The 21,979-nt window shown below is 39.3% G+C and overlaps 1 protein-coding gene across 8 annotated transcripts in view; it reads right to left on the bottom strand.

The window, feature by feature from the left end:
- LOC109480017 (segment polarity protein dishevelled homolog DVL-3-like) overlaps positions 1-20,254 on the bottom strand; it is a 56,334-nt gene extending 36,080 nt beyond the window's left edge. For 4 of the 8 annotated variants that reach the window (XM_019782146.1, XM_019782150.1, XM_019782147.1 and 1 more), the window contains exons 1-5: positions 19,970-20,254; positions 17,371-17,440; positions 9,955-10,076; positions 9,102-9,184; positions 8,523-8,558 (exon numbers count right to left, since the gene is read on the bottom strand). In XM_019782146.1, the coding sequence (XP_019637705.1) occupies positions 8,523-8,558; positions 9,102-9,184; positions 9,955-10,076; positions 17,371-17,440; positions 19,970-20,130 (472 nt within the window). In that variant the 5' untranslated portion in view covers positions 20,131-20,254. The remainder of the gene's footprint in view (positions 1-8,522; positions 8,559-9,101; positions 9,185-9,954; positions 10,077-17,370; positions 17,441-19,969) is intronic. The other 4 variants (XM_019782148.1, XM_019782154.1, XM_019782152.1 and 1 more) reach the window with 2 other exon arrangements.
- Between the last annotated feature and the right edge of the window lie 1,725 nt (positions 20,255-21,979).

Raw genomic sequence — 21,979 nt, 5'->3', positions numbered from 1 at the left:
ACACAAGGAGATAAAAAGTTAGATTATATGCTAGCTGCTGCAAAGGAAAATATATGTTTAGCTGGATTGTACACAGACCATATGCTCTGAACAAATAAACTGCAACTTATCTGTGCAAAATTGTAGCAGTGTCAGTAAGTTATAGCCTTGTGCAAAACAGGTACACACAAAATGGAGTTGCTTACTTCTACGTGTTTGGGGTCCCTGGGAGTAACCTACGAGAATCCGGGGTCCCTGTTTCGCAGGGTGACACTTGAACGTCTTTTTCTGCTGCATGTGACAGGCTGCACACGGTGTGGGAAAGTACAGGCACATCTGGGAGCCCCCCTGCTCCTTCCAACACCACATCGTGTCCACTTCAGACCCCACTCTCCTCAAATCCTCCTCGCAAGATCTCAAGAAAACGGGAGGTAATCTGCCTGCCTCGCGCACATGTGGGCTGCAACCTTGGCGACACGCATGACCTCCTCTGCTCTCAAACCCTCTGCTCCTCTCTGTGGCACAAATACAACCCAAGGACTGCTACCACCTCTTATATTCCCTACACCGCCTTCCAACAGTACAGACGTCTGGCAAGTTTCAAGTCTTCCCTCCCCGAACACTGCGTCCCTGTGTAGAACTCCCGGGCTATTGTCAGTACTGTTTCCCTTTTCTTCAGGCAGCCAACAAATCCTCTAGTCAGTGTGAAAGAACTCTCTTGGGCTGAACCACTTCTGCAGGAGGGGTGTCAAGCATCACCGCATGCCAAAGTTTCTGTCTGAAGTTTACAGTAAGCAAGAAACCATTTAACTCTCTCAAGAAAAAGGCGGCCAAGGCCTTTTTAGAAGATATAAAACATCTTTTGGGTGCAGAAAGCTTGACACAGTTTCTAGTTTTGGGAGATGCCAGTGTTTCCCATGGGATAACTTGTTGCTAGACCAGTGGGCCAACATATGGGCACTGCATGGTCAGCAAGGGGCCAAACTGGTCTGAACAACTCTACCAAACCATAGTACGGTATATCACCACCTTTTCTGACCACTGGAACAAGTTTACACAAATAATCATTACTAGGAACAAATAAACAAAACCTGCTACCTGAAAAAAGAGAGAAACCCCTCCCACCTTTCTTCTTGTGTGTATGTACAAGGTATGTAAACACACCAACAGTAGTCACTTCAAAACTAACCAACAAATCACCTTGTGTACAACAACAAACACAAAGTGATCACTTCCTGGGTACGGTACTGACCAACCTGAACTACCCCTGTTTATTTACAGGATTTGCAGGCCACTTTCGAATAACTTACCCCGGCTAGAATTTCTGCTTGCTTGGAGCAAAAGTGTCACATGTAATCCTTACCATGCAACATTTGCTGAATGATTCTTGGAGAGAATTGGCATAATGGAGTCTGTTCTGTCTAAACAACCTCCTTGCTCTAAAATGCTCTGAGCTCCGCAAGGGATAGCAAAGCCTGGTTGCACTCAACTATAGGTGAATCATATGTCAATATGTTCTCAGCAACTTGTTCTTGCTAGATAGACAAAAAAACGAAACCTTACAGATTGAGTCTTCCTTATGTTCCCTTGATTTGGAAGCCCTTTTCCCCATTTTCCAGCTTGCATATACGCTACGTGTAGATGACACTTGGTTCTACCGAAGTACTGTAGCTCATTTTGTTCACTAATTTTGTACTTACAGATACAAATTTATCTCATTGTCCCCTCAAACCTATTTCGTGACACAACAAAAACCACACTTCTTCACTTTGAACTGTATAATGGTGCAATCTTAAGTCAATGACTTTCAATTCTGAAATCTTCTCTTGAATGGGATACAATTTAGGGATCAGTGCTAACAACTGCAAACTTTCTATGCAGGTGTATACAATGGGGTTCAAAACATGTCCGCCTCAATATCACAGAATACACTTAGAGGCTATACTAATAATGTTTACACCATCAAAGCTTCAAAGCAGCAGTCAATACAAGGTGTAACCCTATTGATGAGATTGTGACATATTAAACTGGAGCTGACACGACAACTGAAAGGGGGCCCGCAAGCCCTTTTCCGTAGAGCGTAATCGGCCGTTTTAATTCTACGTAGAGCGTAGACGGACCGCTCTAATTATTTCGCATAGAGCGTATTCGCCGTTTTAATTCTACGTACTGCGTTGTAGCCACTTGGAATTTATCGTAAAGCGTAATCGAGAGGTTTCCGAATTCAGCGTAGAGCGTTGTCGGGACCCCCCTTGCAGCCCCCCCCCTATTGATGAGATTGTGACATATTAAACTGGAGCTGACACGACAACTGAAATAGTGCATGGCCACGTTGCCAATCCAGTTTGCAAAGGAAGGAAAACGTTCCACACAACTGCAGCAACTGAAACTACCCTTCCACACCCTGCACTGAAGGAATTCTCCTACACCTACAAGCCAGCTCAATCAGAGGGTAGGATTTCATCTTTAAGAACAAAAGAGGAGATATAATTTCGAGGAGGGAGACAGGTCTAGCCCTACCTCTCCCATGAAGAATCCTGTGTGTATTGTCACAGGGTGCTGCATTTGCAAATTTGGAATCCACTTTATCCGGTACTTCACATAATGCTGATCACCCAATGAAACGTTTTGTTCCTGAATAAATTGTTATCATGTGCTCAGTAGTTATCTTTTTCAAAATCTTATGTCTAGTGTTCTTTTCAAGGATAATTTTGGGACCATAAGTCACCAAAAGGCATGCGTGTGTTTGACTAACTTATTTGTTAATGTAGTTACTAGCATGTAGCAAAGAATACGTTATGGTCTTGGCAATGCCAATATTTGTGCAGTGTCCTTTTGATGGTCCAGACGGGTCAGAACAAGGTCAAAAGTTTTTTTTTTCCTGGGAGGGGTTTCTGAGGTGTCCCCATAGATTTCCACTTGGCCTGATCTGATGAGAGATCAAATGCAGGGATCTTCAAACAATACAGATTACAATTAGGAAGCAATGTCTCGTGGGAGTGAAGTGACTACTGACACTAACCAAAACATAAACAGGGGGAAATATTACAAGGAAAAAATTATAACATGATTGTAGTTTAGGCATTGTCCAGTTTATCATTGTGATATTATAGGAGATAGGACCTGGTCTTTTTTGAAAAAAAAATACTTGAAACTGCACCTTAGAACAGACTGTAACTTTCTTTTTGTCAACATCCTAAGTACATGTATGTGACTTTGTAGGCAAGGTGGTACACTCTTTTAGCATGGTGGTCCTTCCATGGTTATGTAAGTATAGCGGTAGGAGAAACAGGGATATGTGCGGTCTCCCACGGTATGCCACCGCGAACACTGTCAGCGCACAAAGTTTTGACAGTCGGCCTCTCTGACACTATCACGGTAAATGGTTCGACTAAGTGGTCCTTCCATACAGAACATTACCTACACCTATAGGGTGCAGAAATCTAACTGTTATACAAAAGTCTGCACCTTTCTCTTGACGTTAAGTGCACTGTGCATCCAGTAAGCAAACAAGAAGGGAGCACAAAGAGGGTGGGAAAATTTTCCCAAGCCTTTTTAGTCTTGTCTGCTACTTGTTGGAGGTCGCCTTCCTATTTTCAGCTTTCTCATAACAGAGTTTGGTTTTTGTCCCTCACAGTTTATCCCATTGCCATGAGACTTCACAGCTGGTTTTCACCACCAACACTGCACCGGCAACACACTGGCTCCTGATATCACGTTAGGCCACAACAGGTGAATTTTATGGATGACATCCTCTGCAGACTCCAAATCTAATGCGAGCGGGCGGAAAAAAAAACAAGGCGGGCCGAAAAAAACAAGGTTCCTACATTTTAAAATTTTTACTCAATCATTGTACAAATGGTTTTGATTCTGTGGGAACATTACATATACACAGCCAGCATCACATATCACTGCATCAAAGTAAGAGACAAAACATTTAATCAGAGCCTTGTCTTGTCACTCTCTTCATAGTTATCTGCCATCCACCTTCCGACATGGCAACAGACATCTTCGGCATGTTGACCACTGTCAGAAGGCAACAAAATTTCTTTTTTTTTTTTCCAAAATCAGGCGAAAATTAATATGCGCGCTGATGTCATCCATAAAAATTACTTGCTATGGCCTAACCTGTTGTACTTATGGGTTGTGGGAGGGGGAAAAATCACCAACTGAACTTGGAACAATAAACAAGCCTTCTGATGTGCCAGTGCTTGGTATGTCTTACCAAAGATAACATGGCCATTTGGAACAGGATCGCCTTATAGTAAGACTTGAACTTGAAGTTTAAAAGACGTTGGACTGTTGAGTGAAGGCATGGTTGGAGGGGGGGCATTTTGCTTACATTGTACATGACTTTGTACCATTTCTTTCAAATTTACTTCCTTCACTTAAATTTTATGATATTTTATTGTAGACAAAACATACCTAAATTCAAAGGGTGGAAATTTTTGAGTAGTAGGAATATGGTACCATGTACATACATTCATAACCTGTGTAGATATGCATGTTTAAAAAATTAAATAAATACAGTGTAGAATTATATTAGTGCAATAAAAATATACAAGCAAACTTTGTCAAAAGGCAATTTAATGAACCAATTTTCACATGTCAGCATTTGAGCTATGTCAGCTGAGACATATTTAGCCGAGACATTGAAGGAACAGATTTTTCATTACCAAAAAGGTCAAAAATTGAGTAGATCCAAATGTTTTAATTGTTTGAGTTGGATTAAAACCCACACTTAGGGTAAACTGACCCAGTGCATTGATACCAACACAGGAAAGACTGTCTAAAAATAGTCATGTCTGGTAGAAATAAGATATTAGCTGGTCACAACAGGTTAGAGGGAAAATATCTGTTACTTCCTGTCACTTTTCTTCCATTGTGATGACCAATCAGGTGTTTGACTGATCACATGACTATACTGGAAAATCAGCAATAACTGACATTACATTTTGGGAGCACGTCGGCAGAACTTACTGCCCCTGCGCAGAACCCCGTATTCTCGCGTTTTTCGTTGGGTTTTTGGTCAACGTTGCATCAGAATTTTGCCTGTTGCAGAGGATATTCTTTCCGACACAACATCTGGAAACTACTGTCGAAATGCTAACCTTATATGAGCGAATACAAACTTATATGAGACATTCTGCCGAAATGCTATGGACAATTTACATTACGGGTTTCGCGCAGGTGCAGTACGTTCTGCCGACGTGCTCATTTTTGGGGGAATTACAGTATGGGCCAAATTTTACATTCATTTTGGGAATGGTCTCTAATATATTTATCATGTCATTTAGTGGTGTTGACAAGGGGATTCTGACTTCTCTGTTTTGGAAAGACGCCAACAACTCACTTGACCACCTGCAAGACTGAATTCTATGGCAATGCTAATAAAATCATTGAACCTTTACTTCACGAAAACAAAGACTGTTTCCAATACAAGACATAACGTAAAAACTATGGAAATTACACAGAGGGACTTTTAATTCTTGATTTTTAAGGGGAGGGATGGGAATTTTTACCAAGCTGCAAAGAGAAAGGGTTATAAACATTTTTTTTAAATAAAAGTTTGTGTCAAGGAGTTTCCCTCAACTGACTTCCCCTTGACTCTTGAGAAATTTCTAGCAATCCACTGCACTTTTTTAAGGGCCGAAAACCTGTGACCGAAAGACTGTGGTACAACAATGGTCCAAACATGTCCATTTCTGAGGAAGAAGACACAGTTCTGAATAGACAATAGCCTGTGCTTCCTCAGTGACAGTTTACACCATTTCAGCTGATAGTAAACAGCCACCTTTCACCACCCCCATCCCTCATTCAGTACACTCTCCTTCCCAGGGTAGCCTGGTAGACCACGTCTGTCAACAACAAGGTTCAGACTCTTTGAAGTCCTTCCATGTCTTTGCATGAATCTTTTTGGTCAACAAAGGACCCAAACTTTCAGTGTTGCGGGATGTATTGGGTTACATGAGTTCATGGAAAAGAGGAAGATTGGAGAGAAAATTCACACTGATGTTTTACTAAATTGATATTTTGTTATAGAAAACATTTCTTGATGCAGATATATTTAAAGCTGGAAGATTTTAAAAATTAAACTTTCATACATGCTTCCTTGTGCAAAACAGAATAGAGGTAGTCTGTTTGTTTAAGTAGATTTGTTTACACTGGAGCTAATTACACACATCAAGTCCTCTGTACTGGCTGACTTTGTCACAGGTGACTGAGGAAAACACCAATAACAAGTTGCCTCATACAGGCCTCAAAATGCTATTTTTTTTGCATACCTGCACCGGTGCAGGTAACATTGAAAATTACCTGCAGACAAGTTTTACCTGCACCACTCAGACTTTGAGAAGTATGGATCACATCAAAAACTGTTCAGAAACCATTGCTAGTATTATCATTCATACTTCATGGGTAGTAACAGTCAATGCAGCATATGAAAATCCATGCACATAGGTGTTACACCTATGTATATATAAACCCAGAACATGGACTGGTGCATGTAAGGTACAGGTAGACATCAGAACGACCTGCACAGCTCCAATTTTGCCTGCATAAACCTGCATATGCAGGTGATATTTTGAGCCCTTCTCATATTAAGTATTCCAGCAGAAACCCATCCAGCTACCTAACAACTTGGACAAAAAACATGAATAAAAGGCGGAAATGACTTGTGTAGATGATTGAAAGGCTAAAAGGAATTGACTCTGACAGAACAGAAAATCCCCTCCCCTAAATGCAGGCCAGACCTCAGACCTCACACACTGACAAGACACTCCAGGTAGCCAAATTATGAGCTGTCTCAGAGTCCCCGGAAATTACACAGGTGCGTGCAAGCATGGAATACAGCCAAACCACGAAATAAATGCTGCATACAATACTGCCAGTGGCATGGAAGACCTGGCACCGCGCGCCCCCCTCCCCCAATTTTCCGCCACAGACACACACAAAGGTTGTTATCTTCATGTGTTCCTCATAAAGGTAAGAACCTGTAACTCTAACACCTCTGGAGACCCGCATAATTTATTATCTCAATCCTCCCTCCCGACCAGGCTCTGGAAGACATTAGCTACTCGAGACAGGCTGAACACCAACTTCTCACATTCTTACCTCCCTGACTCACAGCCAAAATAATCAAAAAGAGACAGGACAAAAACCATCTGTGGTGACGCCTAACATTTCAATATGGACCTACGGGACTGGGCTTAGTTATCTTTGAAGATAAGGGAAAGAGATTCTGCATACTTTAGGAAAATACTGCTGTGTAGAATTGCAGCGTGATGTCAACAGGTTGATATAGTAAGACTTACCTTCAAGTTTGGAAGCCATCACAGATGAAGAAGTTTCAGATTAAGTATCAAATTTCTCAATAGCCTTCATGTAGGGTGTTCACCATTCAAATGTCAGCTCCCATAGCTTGGCGCTCAATTACATAACATGCACGAGACCGCGAAACGAAAGAGTAATACAGGGAAGGTTCCTGGTTATCCCACACTAGCGGAGCGAAAAACACTCTGATACCAGAGGTTGTTGTCGGCTACTCTGGTAGAGGTACGCCTACAAGGGTTACCTCTTTCGTGACAATGTCTGAAACTTCTAATTGTCTCAGCAGTGTTTGGGTGTGGTTTGCATTAGTTTAAATGGAACCCTGAATTAACTGTAAACCTGGAGTCCAATTGGAAGCAGCAAATGTTCAGCACGAGTTACTGTGCTGCTTCCAAGTGTGTAATGAGTAGTGTATACTGTATGCCAAAAAGCAGTTACTCAAGCAACGGGATATGATTTTGGAAATGTCATTTCCAAAATCAGTGATGTTCCAAAATCATATCCAGTTGCTTGAGTAACTGCTTTTTGGCGTATCATATTACCTGGATGTCTAACCTTCATCAACGTATGCAGTGTATGCAGTGTACTAACCAGCCTGAATTTTTTTTTCCAGTCATGTCAATTTTGTTTGATGTAACATGATGTCAAGCGGCAAAAGGGGTCCATCTTGAAAAATGCTGTATTCAGGGGAAATTTTTGCTGGTAGACTAAGTTTAGTTAAATGAGAACTCCTTCCATATCTTTACACATGGATTTTTATATGTCAAAGATGACAGATTGGCCAAAATTTTTGTCCGTTATGAGCATAAAAATACTGGCTAGAACACTGGGTGTATGCATATAGGTAATATTATATACAGGTTAGGCCACACCAATTTAATTTCTTGGTTAACGGATTTTTCTACAAAAATAACAGGCCTAGGCATCCTATTATGGCCCAAAATTGTACAATAGGAGCCATGAAGTCAACACGCCAGGCTGGTTCAAAATTTTAACAATGAATTTTGAACTTTTAATGATACCATTGTATTAAAAGATGGAATAACTGCAACAACTAGAATGAAAAGGACTGTTTTCAACTGTCCAGGGCAAAATTTTGCAGTTGATTCTGAATTTTTATTTTTATTTGCAAATCAGAAAAAAATGAAGCGGGCGAATCCGTTAACCAAGAAATTAAATTGGTGTGGCCTAAATCATATATCTGTGGCACATACCATCATCATGATGTCTGTCCCTTCTCCGGTGACGATCTGAAACATGATAGTGACAGTTTAAGTACAAGTTATCATGATGGACTCCATACTAAAATGTGGAGAACATCTTGTATTCATTCACTTTATTCTTCTTCTCCTTTTACTGTTGTACCTTGGCAATGTGCCCTGTACTCGTTCTGGATCTTATCCCATCAATTTGAAATGTCTTTCCCAATCAAAAAGCTCATCTATATAACTAACCTTTCCAAAATGCTACCAGCTTTAAAGCTCTACGTGTGCACGCATGCATAAACTCCCTGCCGTGTTTGACAAAGTCTGAGGATACTGACACTTACATGCAGTTTTTCTACCGACCACAAGGAGGCCTCACTGCACAACCACAGGAAAGCAGCTGGCAGTGCACCGAGGCCCCCTTGTGGTTGCTATCCACTAAACAACCACTAATTGCCTTTTGGTCTAGTGACCACTGTAAAGGGAAAATACATACTGTACTTGTATAGTAAAAATAACAAAAGGAATATCTACTGTTGTTTGTTTACTAATAAACATAAGTATAATCATAAACATAAACATACTAACCCAACGTACCTCTTCTATGTGAGAGGACTGATTCAGATTCTGTGTCTCTGTCTAGGTTGTCCCTGCTTTCTGCTGCGTTTGCACTGTGGAGACAGACAAAAACAATTAGTAAGGCCCATTGTGTCATTAAATCAAATTCATCAACATTTGCTTGTTCTCTTATGGCTTGCCCAGCAGTAATCTTCTGTATCCAATGATAAATTACCTGCTATTGTTGGTTAATTATCTTACATTTATTACTGGTACGGCAGCCAAATCTGTAATACAATGGGAAAGGTTTCAGAAACGAAACAGGTTGTCTGTTCTTTTTTTTTTTGACCAGGCTGTCATTCTCTATGGTTTGTATATGAGACTATGACTGCAAGGTAAATGGTCTATTGCACATGTATTGTATACGTGCCATTACTTAATTTGGCCTTTTGGTGGCATTGAATGGCCAAGTAGTGTTAGGCTAGCAGACACGATACCAAGAGGCCACCTAGCATCCCTGGCAAGACACTGTATCCTTGGGAAAGGCACAATACATGACTTTCCCTTCCTCCATCCAGGGATGGGCCCCACCTTCCAATACCGTGCCCTTGACACAGTGAACTAACAACCCACTGCCCCTATTATCTTATGTAAAATCCAGGGCTCTCCCCAAACAATGAAGCAGGGGTGCTCCCCCTCTCCCCAAAATCCTAGAACCTCTCCCAAAATGTTCGAATTAAGGGTTTTCTCTTTAATATTTTCATGAAAGTTTTCTGCTTTTCTTTCTTTTTGTGACGTTAGCTGATTAGGAAGCACATCCCCCCTAACAATTTCTGGGGGGACCCCCTTAATCTCATAAGTATAAATAGGCAGAATGACTTACTGGAAGGAGGGTGGCCTGGAGTCTCCGATGCCCCCTGTTCTCTCCAGGGCCGGCGGCATGTCTGTCTGAGGGTCGGTGCATTGTGACGAGGTGTCAGAGAGGGTGCCTTCTGCTGGAACCAACTGTACCGAAAACACGGAGGACAAGGCAATCAGAGATGGCAGACTTCACCCCCTTCAAAGTAGGTTAGAAATGCACACAAAAAACACACATACACTATTGACAAGACATACAGCTACACGAAAAATACAATTACTTAGGGTGAAGTAAAAATGATATGATAACTACATAAAACAACATTCAAGTGTGCGAGAGCCTTTACAATTTCTGGTTCAGGTCTGCACACTAAATTTCAAAAATTTCAAAAATTAAAAATGGACCTTAAAGTTTAACGCAATAATTTAGGATTTTACACATGATATTATACATGTATGATATGACAAATACATGTTTCTTTCATCTTGTTTATAGCAATGCCATAGCTCCAACTGGAGCTTTCCAAAGACATCGTCTTTTTATTAACCTTTACCACTCTAGGGATGACATTGGCCACCCAATTTGTATTGGTTACCAGGGGAGTTTGAGTAATAACTGTTAACACATCTTCTAGTCTTTGTTTGGTATACTTAATATGAACCAAATGATTTGGTACAGTATCAAGTTTCTATCCTTAGACATAACTGAATTCCTGGATTTCTAATATATTCTAACATCTCTGGTTGGGCTTCATATGACATGATATGTTTCAGTATCATCAACTAAAAATCTTAATTAAGTTACAACAGACACAACTTTTCTATGTCTAGCAGAAGCTTTGTTCTGTGTGCATTTATGATTTAAGTATTGAATGATGTAGTCTTTCCGATTAAAAAAAACATTGTGGCATTTTCATACCTTAAAAAGAACATCAATGTCAGCTAAGGCCACACCAATTTAATTTCTTGGTTAACGGATTCGCCCGCTTCATTTTTTTTCTGATTTGCAAATAAAAATAAAAACTCAGAATCAACTGCAAAATGCTCATATTTTGCCCCGAACAGTTGAAAACAGTCCTTTTCATCCTAGTTGTTACAGTTATTCCATCTTTCAATGCAATGGTATCATTAAAAGTTCAAAATTCCTTGTTTACATTTTGAACCAGCCTGGTGTGTTGACTTCGAGGCTCCTATCGTACCATTTTGGGCCATAATAGGATGCCTAGGCCTGTTTTTATTTTTTTTTTCGCCCGCCCACTCCATTATTTTTCTAGAAAAATCTGTTAACCAAGAAATTAAATTGGTGTGGCCTAAAGACATACTTGTATATTTCATCTCATTCTTTCATCTTTGGGTAAACCAAAGGCTTCACCACTGCTTTCAATTAGGGAAAGGTTGGAGAAAGAAGAACTTCAAAGGCAGGTCCTTCCAGAGAGGAAGGTACAGTAGGGTGGGCTTTCTAAACAACATCTGGGCAGCACATACCTACATATACATGACATACTTATCCCCTATCTATGAAAGACATGCCTATCTCTAGCTAATGAATACCAGGCTACCTGATTTAGGTCAATAATCATATATCAATTGGAAAAAGAACTAGACGAAAAATATACATATTTTGTAAGGTTGCTTTATGTATTATCTGTTACATGTATACAGACAGCCATAACAACTAAAGGTAGACTCTAAATTTACCATGTAAATGAGGACATCTATTTTTAACCTCTGTTCCCCTCATTTTGACACTACCAAAACATTCCTACTGAGAAGGGTCGGGAAGGGGTCAAATAGCATGACTTCTTTCAAATTTAAGGCACAAGGACTTCTTTATTCAAGGGGCTCAGAGATCAAACATCTTAGCATAGTATGTGAGACAAGATTTTCACTTACAAGAAAGAGTACCATCATGGAACCATTTTTAAATTCAAATTTTTGGGGTAAACAAAAATGTACCATAAAAAGATGATAAAGAATGTTTGCTTTTCTGAATGAATTTCCCCATGATAAATGACACAAGTCTGTTTTATATTTCTTAATCGAACTAGACATAATGAAGAATACCTTTTAAAAGGTATACAAAAAGAAGGTAGATAAGTTAGGCCATACCAATTTAATTTCTTGGTTAACGGATTCGCCCGCTTCATTTGTTTCTGATTTGCAAATAAAAATAAAAATTCAGAATCAACTGCAAAATGCTCATATTTTGCCCTGAACAGTTAAAAACAGTCCTTTACTTCCTAGTTATTACAGTTATTCATCTTTCAATGCATTGGTATCACTAAAAGTTCAAAATTCATTGCTTAAATTTTGAACTAGCCTGGTGTGTTGACTTCATGGCTCCTATCGTACCATTTTGGGCCATAGTACTATTATTAGTAGGATGCCTAGGCCTGTTTTTTTTTTCTTCGTCCGCCCGCTCCATTATTTTTCTAGAAAAATCCGTTAACCAAGAAATTAAATTGGTGTTGCCTTACCTGTGCAAGAAAAAACACAACCTAGCTGTTGTGATTATTGTATAGGACCTTGGCATACTACAGGGGATCATACATTCCAGCCCTACCACTGGACCATGCATCTATATTCCCTGGATCCGGAAGTGGAATAACTTACTCATGGTCACTACAGCCATATCTTGAAAGACGGCAAACTCGCATTCATCCAAAAGATTACTGTAATTCATTACTTTTTTATGGTCATCTTATATTTTTTATGGTTTTATGAACTTATCATTACCAAAATAATTTGCGAACTTTCCTTTTTCTGCACCTGCAGTACCCTGAACATACAATTCCACGAACACCTCCATTTTTCTCAGACTGCGAACTTTTGCTACCGAGAACATCAAGTGAATTACGCTATACCCCCCTCCCCCTACGTTCCTTGTTCTATAATCTATACTACCATAAGCTCTGCCAAAACGTTTGTCATTAGAAAGGCTTATACATCAATTCAAGGCTGCTGGCATCTTAGGATTAACAAGCAATAGATGTCCATTTCCATCACTGCAAGACAAAGACAGACTGTTTAAAACTAAGTATGTGTACAAGCCAAATACTAAGGGTAAATATCACAGCTAGATCTCTGTTGGTATTTTAGATCTAACGTGTAAAAACATGTTGTCTGGCCGACAGCTAGGCTTGGGGAACGGACTGACATGAAGTTGACAGAAAGGCTCAGACTTGTGGTTTCTGAATGTATTATTAGGACAGGTTTCAGGGTTCTAGCTAGCACAAAGTAGCGTAAGGGCCCCCTACGCTATAATTTTGACCCCCTACGCTATAATTTTGACCCCCTACACTAAACTCCCCCCCCACCCCCCCACCACACACACATACAGCATAGGGGCATTGTGACTGCATTTCTTTGTTCCAGGATCAAATGTGAAAAGTTACCAATCAAGGATACATTGTACATACTTACTTAGAAATAACATTTTTCCATTTGGGTATCCCTCAAATGGCCCTTTTTTTACTAATTTTAGCTCAAATTTTTAAAAGCTCCGCACCATGGAAGGAGGGCCCACCGAAAAGCAATCAGTACCACTACGCTAAAATTACATCCTAGCTAGAACCCTGGGTTTGTATGTATCAAATTAACCCACAAGTTAACTCATAACTTCTTTTAAAGGTAGGACTAAATATTGTCTTCAAATATAATCATTGGATAGATTGATTTTTTTAATCCTAGTGAAAATACTTTTGTATGTTTCTTAATATCATTTTCTTATCATTATGGCTAATTCGAAGATTTCTGTTATTTACATTTTGTTGCATAACACTCATTAATATGAAAATACATGTAAATTTAAAAATTTCACAGCGTTGCAAAAAATCACTACCCCTCCCAAGCAATACAAGAACAATGCAATTCTACAAGCTATGTGAAACTAAAAAAATCATTCTTCCCAAGTGCATATCAAAAAAAACCTCAGCAGCCCTTGTTATCATTGTTAAATAATAAAAAGAACTGTCAACAATATTAAGAATTTACAGCTGCTTTGGACAAATGTGGTGTTTCCCAAACGAGGGGCACAGGACCCACTATCTCACATGACAAGCATGCACAACACAGATTATGCCTTTGGAAGTCCGCTATGCTAACATTAGCCAAATATGGAGCTGACATATCATCCCAGGATTTATAATGTTGGTCTGTTATGAGCACCGGGAACCTTCTTTAGAATATGCATTATTTTAATTATACACTTGGTAAAGCCAATACAATGTTCACCATAGGCATTGAAATAGAAAAAAATACAAAATGATTATATTGTTAGATAAAACATGTCTTCATATGTACCAAGTAACCAAGGACTAGCAGGCTGTGGAACTCCTTACCAGCCTTGGTTTTCCCTGAGTGAGTAATATGACTAAGTTCAAGATTCTTGTTGAATTGCTTAGAGATTTCTATTTTATGACAATTATGTACGTTGCAATTATGTATAATGTATTTGACAGTTTGGATGGAATGCGCTGTGTACTTAAGCGAGGCGAATTGATGTAACATCATATTGAACCGAAAATCACTGATTGCACTGAATAGAAAAAAAAAATCACTCGACTTATGATATACCGAGGGTAGTGCTAAGTAAGTGCAAGCCTCATGTGTTATTCCAAATTTCCTTGTATCAGTTGCTGAATACAGACACAGAACATACATTATCATGATTATGTTTTTATCATTTATGTATCATACACATACAAATCTAGATCACCCATCTGTATTTTCAAGAAAAATTGAGAGACAGACAGACATTAAATGGCATGATAAAAATAAATGGAATCAACCTTCGATATAGGAATAGGAAGAGCCTTGTTTCTGCAAAAATATTTTCTCAACTAGCTGTGATGTGTATCCCAACTTTTCCGACATGGAAATAGAAGTGTCAGCAAACATGTAGGCACACCAGCTTCCATGTAGGAAAAGCTAACACTAGTTGTAGTTAGTGCTGCATACTTAAACCCACATTTAGGTTCAGGTCCGGATTCAAGTCCAGAGGTTTAGGTGCAGTTCCGGACTTGTAAGTCCGGACCTAAACCCACATTACCCATGGCGTATACAAAATTGCATGTTGGCAACCTTGCAATGTTGTCTGGGTGAAACTTTGGCCACATAACATGGAGGCCGGTACTTGACGATGCCCGATGGCAATGTTTTCTTCATTTTGCAGCAAAGATTTTGCAATCTACGGAAGGTTTTAGGTGGTTTGGAAAGGAAAGGGGTATGTGAAATTTTATGGTAATAAGTCCGGACTCAGTTCTTGACTTTTAGGTTTTTTTGGACTTGAACCTAAACAATCTTACAAGTCCAGATCCAAGTCCAGTGAACCGGTATGCAGCACTAGTTGTAGTAGTACAAAGAAAGCATGACAGCCATCTTTTGTAAGACGAAGTTGTAACACCAACACCAGCATGCCGGTATGTGACTCAATCATGATGACTCATAACCAGCAGCCAACATTGGACTATATTTGGGCTTGCAGAATTACATGTTTTTACTGAGGTACTTGCCTACAATTTTTGAGTTATATGTGGCTCTTTTGTGCCATGTTTATCTGTATTCAATGTAAGATATCAAAATGATGTTATTATGCTGTAAGCCTTGGAGTTTGACTTGCAAGCTCCTTCCCAATAGAGTCAAAGTTAACAGACTAGCTCTTGTCACTTGTGGTGAAAACTTACATCTAACAAATCTAGACAAAACACTGTACAAGGAAACTACATGTACTGAATTTGTATGAATTTTGAAACAAATGACCATACATTGTGCTGTACATGTTGGCAGTGGCCCTGTCATGAAAATTATGTTGATTGTCCAAGTAGGGGTTGAAATACTTTGTGTAACCTGCAATGTTGCAAGTGGTCTGATATTTTACTAACATATATTATTGGCATAAAACTTGTTAGTTGTTCTCCTTCAAACTGCTAAGGGGAGTATTTGGAGCACTGGCATAAAATTAAAAATAAAATAAAGGGTATTGATTGATTGACTGACATTTTTTCCATGCCCCCCTCCCACCCTCTTTATAGCATCAGTGTAATGGACCATGTTTCAATCAAGGCGAACAACTTTTAAGCAAGCAGTATGTATTTCACTGAGATTAATATCGATCAGTTATATTGCACAGTATGTATAAGCACAATACCCAGGCGGTATCTTTCGCTTGTGGAAAAATAAACAGTGATATAGTAGTAGATTGGCAGCTAGGTCTAGAACTATCACTCTTTTGGAATGTTTAACTTATTAAAAACATGCCTGACAAGTTGCAAGATAAAAATCGTTTCTTTAGAAATAATGTAGAAATTTAAGAATCCAATAGACAGTGCTTCATACTATCATAGTATCTTATTCGCATCCCTGTTTCATAGCGGCATAGCATATATCTGGAGTCAACACTGACAACAGTACTTCTTTCCCAGTGGACTATAGCCACAAAAATGCTTATTAGGAATCTTAAATACTGCAATAATTCTTCCCAAAAGAAATCCAGAGTACATATGACACTAAGCTAAATGAGCCGTCTGACGCCAACTGTCATTTCGCTGTGTTTAAGCCGGCAGACGATTGGCCAACAGAGTCACGTGACACCCTTCCTACACTGTCTGAGAATCGCCACACCACTTCCCCAAAGACTTATGGTACATAGCTGCACAGTTTCTACAACAGCTGCTCGGACCTGTTCAGTTTATTGGTATCATTTGAACACTGTTGAGTCTGACCTATGGTGCACTAGTTGTAAGTCCTGGTCTGGCTACCCCCCACCCACACAAAATAGCTTCCTACATCCTGTTTCTAGGTGGAAAATATTTTGTTGTCCTTCTAGTTGCCTTCAAAACTGTACACTATGATGCAAGAAAGTTTATTAGGAATTTGTTAAATGTCTTCAATGCCTGAAGATTATGCTATATATATAGCTATGAGTTTCTGAAAACTAAATTTTCATTTTAATGGTTTTGGCGATTGCAATGGCTGAGTTGGAATCGCATCTACCAAGACATTTTTTTCGGTCCTGAAAAGTGTTACCGTCATTGTATGGTGTAAATACACATGGACATCAGTTTCTATGTATGAAAAAGTCAGTCTTTAAAGTTAGCACAAAAAAACATTATGGTAGGAAGATTGTGATCTTAGTAATGTTTTGACTTTTGTTACAAGCGGAATTGTAACATCAGCATTACCATACAGGAACTGCAAAATTGCACGTCTCTGATAGTTCACCTGCTTTTTGTCTAAATTGCAGGTTGCAGGTAGAATGAAGCGCTGTGTGTTTTATCAATCATGACAGTTACTTATGCCTCATTCAAAACAGATACTGAAGGAGACATTTTATGGTCTGGCTAGACAACTGTCTGTGTCGGGAGAAATGCCATACACATAGTTCTGGGGTGACCAGACCTGTGCTTCATTTGTATCTCTTACAGAACTCTACAGTACTTACCCAAGACACAACACGTCCATTGAAGCAGGGTAGTCGCGTGGTCTCGTCTGTTATTTCTTCTTTAACAACCCTGGAAGAACACGAAGAAGCAACAATGGGCTCAGTAACAAATAAAAGTGGCTTTCTTGACTCTACGGATGTGTATAGTTTACCAGGAAGAGCATAAACAAGATAGCACACAAGTATTAGACATGCAATTCAACCGTAGCTTTTTCCCCAACAAAATTTTACAACTCTACAGTGTCATAATTCAAAGGTTACCATAAAGTATCGAAACGAATTACTGAACATCATACCACTGCACCAAAACAACTGGTTTCAAAGTAGAATCTTAGAAGACTAGAAGCACATCAATGTCTATCTATATCTACATCTATTTCCAAACTTTTAAGGCACTATAATATTTATGAGGATAATTTTCAGTAATTTACAGTACCACAATAATACAATATTCAAGACAGATTTATGAGTAGCATGATGCAATATATGTCATTGTTTATAAGTAGTTTACACGGCCACATGTTGTAACGTTACAATGTTGAGCAATAAAGTTGATTGATTGAATTGACTGTTTGAAGAGTATGAAAAAGTATTCTTCATTACCTGGAAAAATGTGAGCTGATTTCTAAGATTTGGTTATGAGTATGTTTGTAGTAACTGTTGCTGCAATTTTGGTCTTACAAGTTACATGTGAAGATAAAACTACTTCTTTGAGATGTTAGAAACATATTTCTTCCCAAACTGTCATTAATGTGCTTCAGTGCGAGGCCAGGAAGTGTAACAATAATCAAAAGAAATCCATAATTTAACACAACAGGAAATTCTGGAATATGTGTGCCAAGAGCAATAATGAGTATGAGTAAAGCCATCATAATTCACTACAACCCAACTTACAATGTATACAACAACACGCTGAAAACTGACTAAATCATCATAAATGGTGGATCATCACAGCATGGTTGAGTAGCCAATGAGTGAATGACTTTATTTTGACCTGCAAAAGTATCTATAATTTCAGTGCCTGTATGCAGATTGCATATTGCAGGTGTGCAAAAGCTTTTTAAAGGTGGAGAAAAAACGCCATGACAACAGACACCAAATAAATGGGCACACACTCCATAAACTTCGTATCTGTAAATTTAAACTCTATTGGGGAAAAACTTGAGTTGTTCTAAACCCTTAGCTGTGATGCATTTTCCACATGTACGTACTTCTATGGTACATCATTATACTGTATATCAAATGCAGGACCACACAAACACTCTACCAAGGATGTTTACACATACTTGTACTTTTGCCAGTGTATCTATCTGTACAACTACAATGCCTCTTTTCTTTGGTGACAAATTTATCAGCAAATCGATCAGGCTATGGCTTCCTTTTGTGTGAAAAGGCATTGCAATGTAAATTCGGCCAAGCTGCGAGGTGTCTTGAACTTTTTGTCTTTCCCCTCTCTTGATACACACCCTAAGAAGTCAAACCAACATATGATTGATTCACTTTGAACTCGTAAGACCCCACTCATATCCATTACTTCAACAAAAGGCTTGGGTTATAGCCTCTGAGGCCTTCGCCAATGCCTAGGGGATAATAATACTTTCTGAACCAAATTCTCATAAGCTTGTAAATGGCATGTGTGCAAGATTTGGTGTCCTGAACACATGCCGTAGTTATGAAGGAAGCTGGACTTTAAAAACAATCCTTGGATGCTTGAAAGGAGCCTTCTGTTGAGGTCATTTCTGATTCAAGATGGCTGCTGTCTGTGTTGGGAGTGAAAATTCAAGGGTCAGTAATCACCACAAATCAACACAACCACGCGTACAACCAGTTTCTGCCGTCTACTGCGAGCGTTTCTTTCTTTTTCCATCCCTTCCTGCCTTTCAGCTAACTCCTGAACGGGTGTAGTAAGAAAATTGCTCTTTTTTTAAAGCACGTTTTCGCACAATCCGTTGTGTTTATGCAAGAGACAGCTTTTCATGGCTAGGAAATCGACCTCATTTTGAAATCGACAACATTCCTGTGTGAAATTGACCCCAAGTGGTCTGCGAACCACGCTAAGATCGCAGCCACATTATCTACTCTGTATTTATACCACTTCTAGTGCGCTCTCGGCGATAAATGGACTAATTTCGGAGGTCAGAATCTCCAATATGTCTCTTTCAATCAAGCGCGATTGCGAATTGGTAAGCCAGCATGTCTGACACGACCGATGCTTGGAGAAACACATGCGTTTTGTTTCAAATCAGAGCCAGTTGCTGAGGGTTTATGTGGCCGTATAACCACCTTTGATTGCACCAAAATTGACGAATTGAGATCGAGTTAGTTTTCAGCAAAGAAACTGCATCAAAGATGCCATGAATTTTTCATGATCCCAGAACTACAAACTAAATAAACCAAGCTATCCCTAGCTGCTAGGTCGAGCCCAAAATGGAAAACTTCCTATGAACAAGACGGGAGGGGGAAGCTTGGGGAGGGCTGTAGCTCCCCGATCGACCACCCAAGGACTCTAAACCACACGCCAAACACCTGAAGTTTAACCACAGTGAGCAAATATCAAGGTTATCACACCAATCAGGGGCTAGCTGCCACAAAAACTTACCCGAAATCATCGTCCATAGACTTGAAGAAGAACTTATAGTTGGGCCGGTTGAGGACATTTTTGAAGTCGCCCAGTGTGACGCGATCGGCCGGGATTGGGAGCTTCACTAGGTACGGTGTGTCCTCGTCATCGATGTGGTAAATGATTTTCGTCTCCTCCATGGCCGGAGACGGCACCAGGGAGGGGAAACTGAGGGGATATTGGGCCAAAATAGCACCCGAAATGGCCGCAGTCTTCAGTCCGATTCCCAATATGCAAATGTGGCGACGTAATTCTGACACTTATTTGCGCTGTTCCATTCACGGCTGCTTCCCCCTACGGAGGACGTTGAACATAATGTATGGCAAGTCATATTTCCTTGACTTAATATTTTCCCTTCATATAATTTATCAAAGAAATTTTTTTAACATACGACAGCAATATAAAGAATAATATCAAGCAATACAGATGGAAAAATCACAATTTTGGGTATGAAATAAGCAAAAAGGCATCACGTTCACTTATGTGATGATTATGCGCATCATCTAGCAATCAGTTCTTATCCAAATTAACACAATTTTAAACTTTGATATGGGTTTTAAAAAATTGTCTCTTTGATCACCAAACCGACTAAACAATCGTTTTTACGAGTATACTTCACACTATTAAATAATTTCCGTTAGATAGGATTCTAAAGCTTGAACACTAACGTTAACGTTATATCTATAGTGTTCAAGTATTTACGCGAAAAGTCTATTAGCGTTATATGATACTTTTACTGGTATCTTACACACTCGAGTGCTACGTCTATCTTGTAAAATTTCACTGGTGCCGACAGACAAATCTCAGCAGTTTCCCGAGCGGGTAGCAGCGCTGAACGGAACAGCCGCCACTTCATTTGCCTAATAATGCCGCAGGGGTGTCAATCAAGAGGTCATCACGTGACTGCCGACAGCCACTGGAAACATTCCTTCTGGAGAGCGGGGCTTGTGTGTGCCCATATTTGGCGCATATAGAATATTGGACAACTATAAAAACATTCAGACAAAAGCAACTAGCCTCCACAGAGAGGTGCGTGTCCGCACGTTCTTTAAAGGTATTTTTGATGATCCACGGAGAAGCGTTCAATGAAACGCAACGCAGCGAAAAGACGAACAAAAACAATCCCAGACCACATACATCTGCTTGGATATACTAGCAACGTTACGTTATAACAACTGGTTATAACAATAACAAACTGAACCTCTAGAATATCGCATTAATGTTTATTGCGCATTATCACAACAAATAAATGATCAAATAAAAATGATTTCTACAAACAACCTGCTCTTTCATGCATTTGACTTCAAATAAAAGTTCCGCTGAAAGATGCGCAATAATATTTTAACAAATTTATAAAATGAATTTATTTCAGTTGTTCAGCGACCTTGACCCGAAAATATGGATGGAAGTTTCCTTTGGTGTCAGTTGGATCTTTTATCTTATTTTGAATAACGTTGGTAACATAAAACTTCATTACTTGGGTGGCCAATTTCACCTGATATCGAAAGTTGTCCCAGGTTCCAGTTTAGCCCTTTGGCTTTTCCTGTCATTTAGACAGGGTTGACCTTGAGCGCACTCACTTGGCCTTGAGCGGTAACGATGTTTTTCTTTTGTTTACATTAAGTTTTATCTATAGTTTTATCTTTTGCCGTTTCATCAAAGGACAAAATATTCATTCTATCTCTTCAGTAATTCTTATCAACTAAAAGAGCACACAACGTTAACGTTAGGTAAAAGAAAAGCGTCAACTGATTAACAAAAGGCCCTCATATTATAACTGTTACATGTTATACGTAATTGCCCTCAACAATAAACAATTTTACTTTTGTTTTCATACGTGATCAAGTGGAATTATTATGAGGTAGACTCGAGACAAATCTAATCCAATTCGGTGAAATAAAAGAAGAGCGAATAAGACTGAAAGGTCTTACCATGGCGATTTTAAAATTCCAATGAAAATACATTTGTATTTTGGGCGATTTCTTTGGA

Source organism: Branchiostoma belcheri, unplaced genomic scaffold (assembly GCF_001625305.1).
Source record: "Branchiostoma belcheri isolate BF01 breed outbred unplaced genomic scaffold, Haploidv18h27 scaffold5, whole genome shotgun sequence".
NCBI lineage: Eukaryota > Metazoa > Chordata > Leptocardii > Amphioxiformes > Branchiostomatidae > Branchiostoma > Branchiostoma belcheri.
This window is presented reverse-complemented; position numbering and strand designations above follow the sequence as displayed.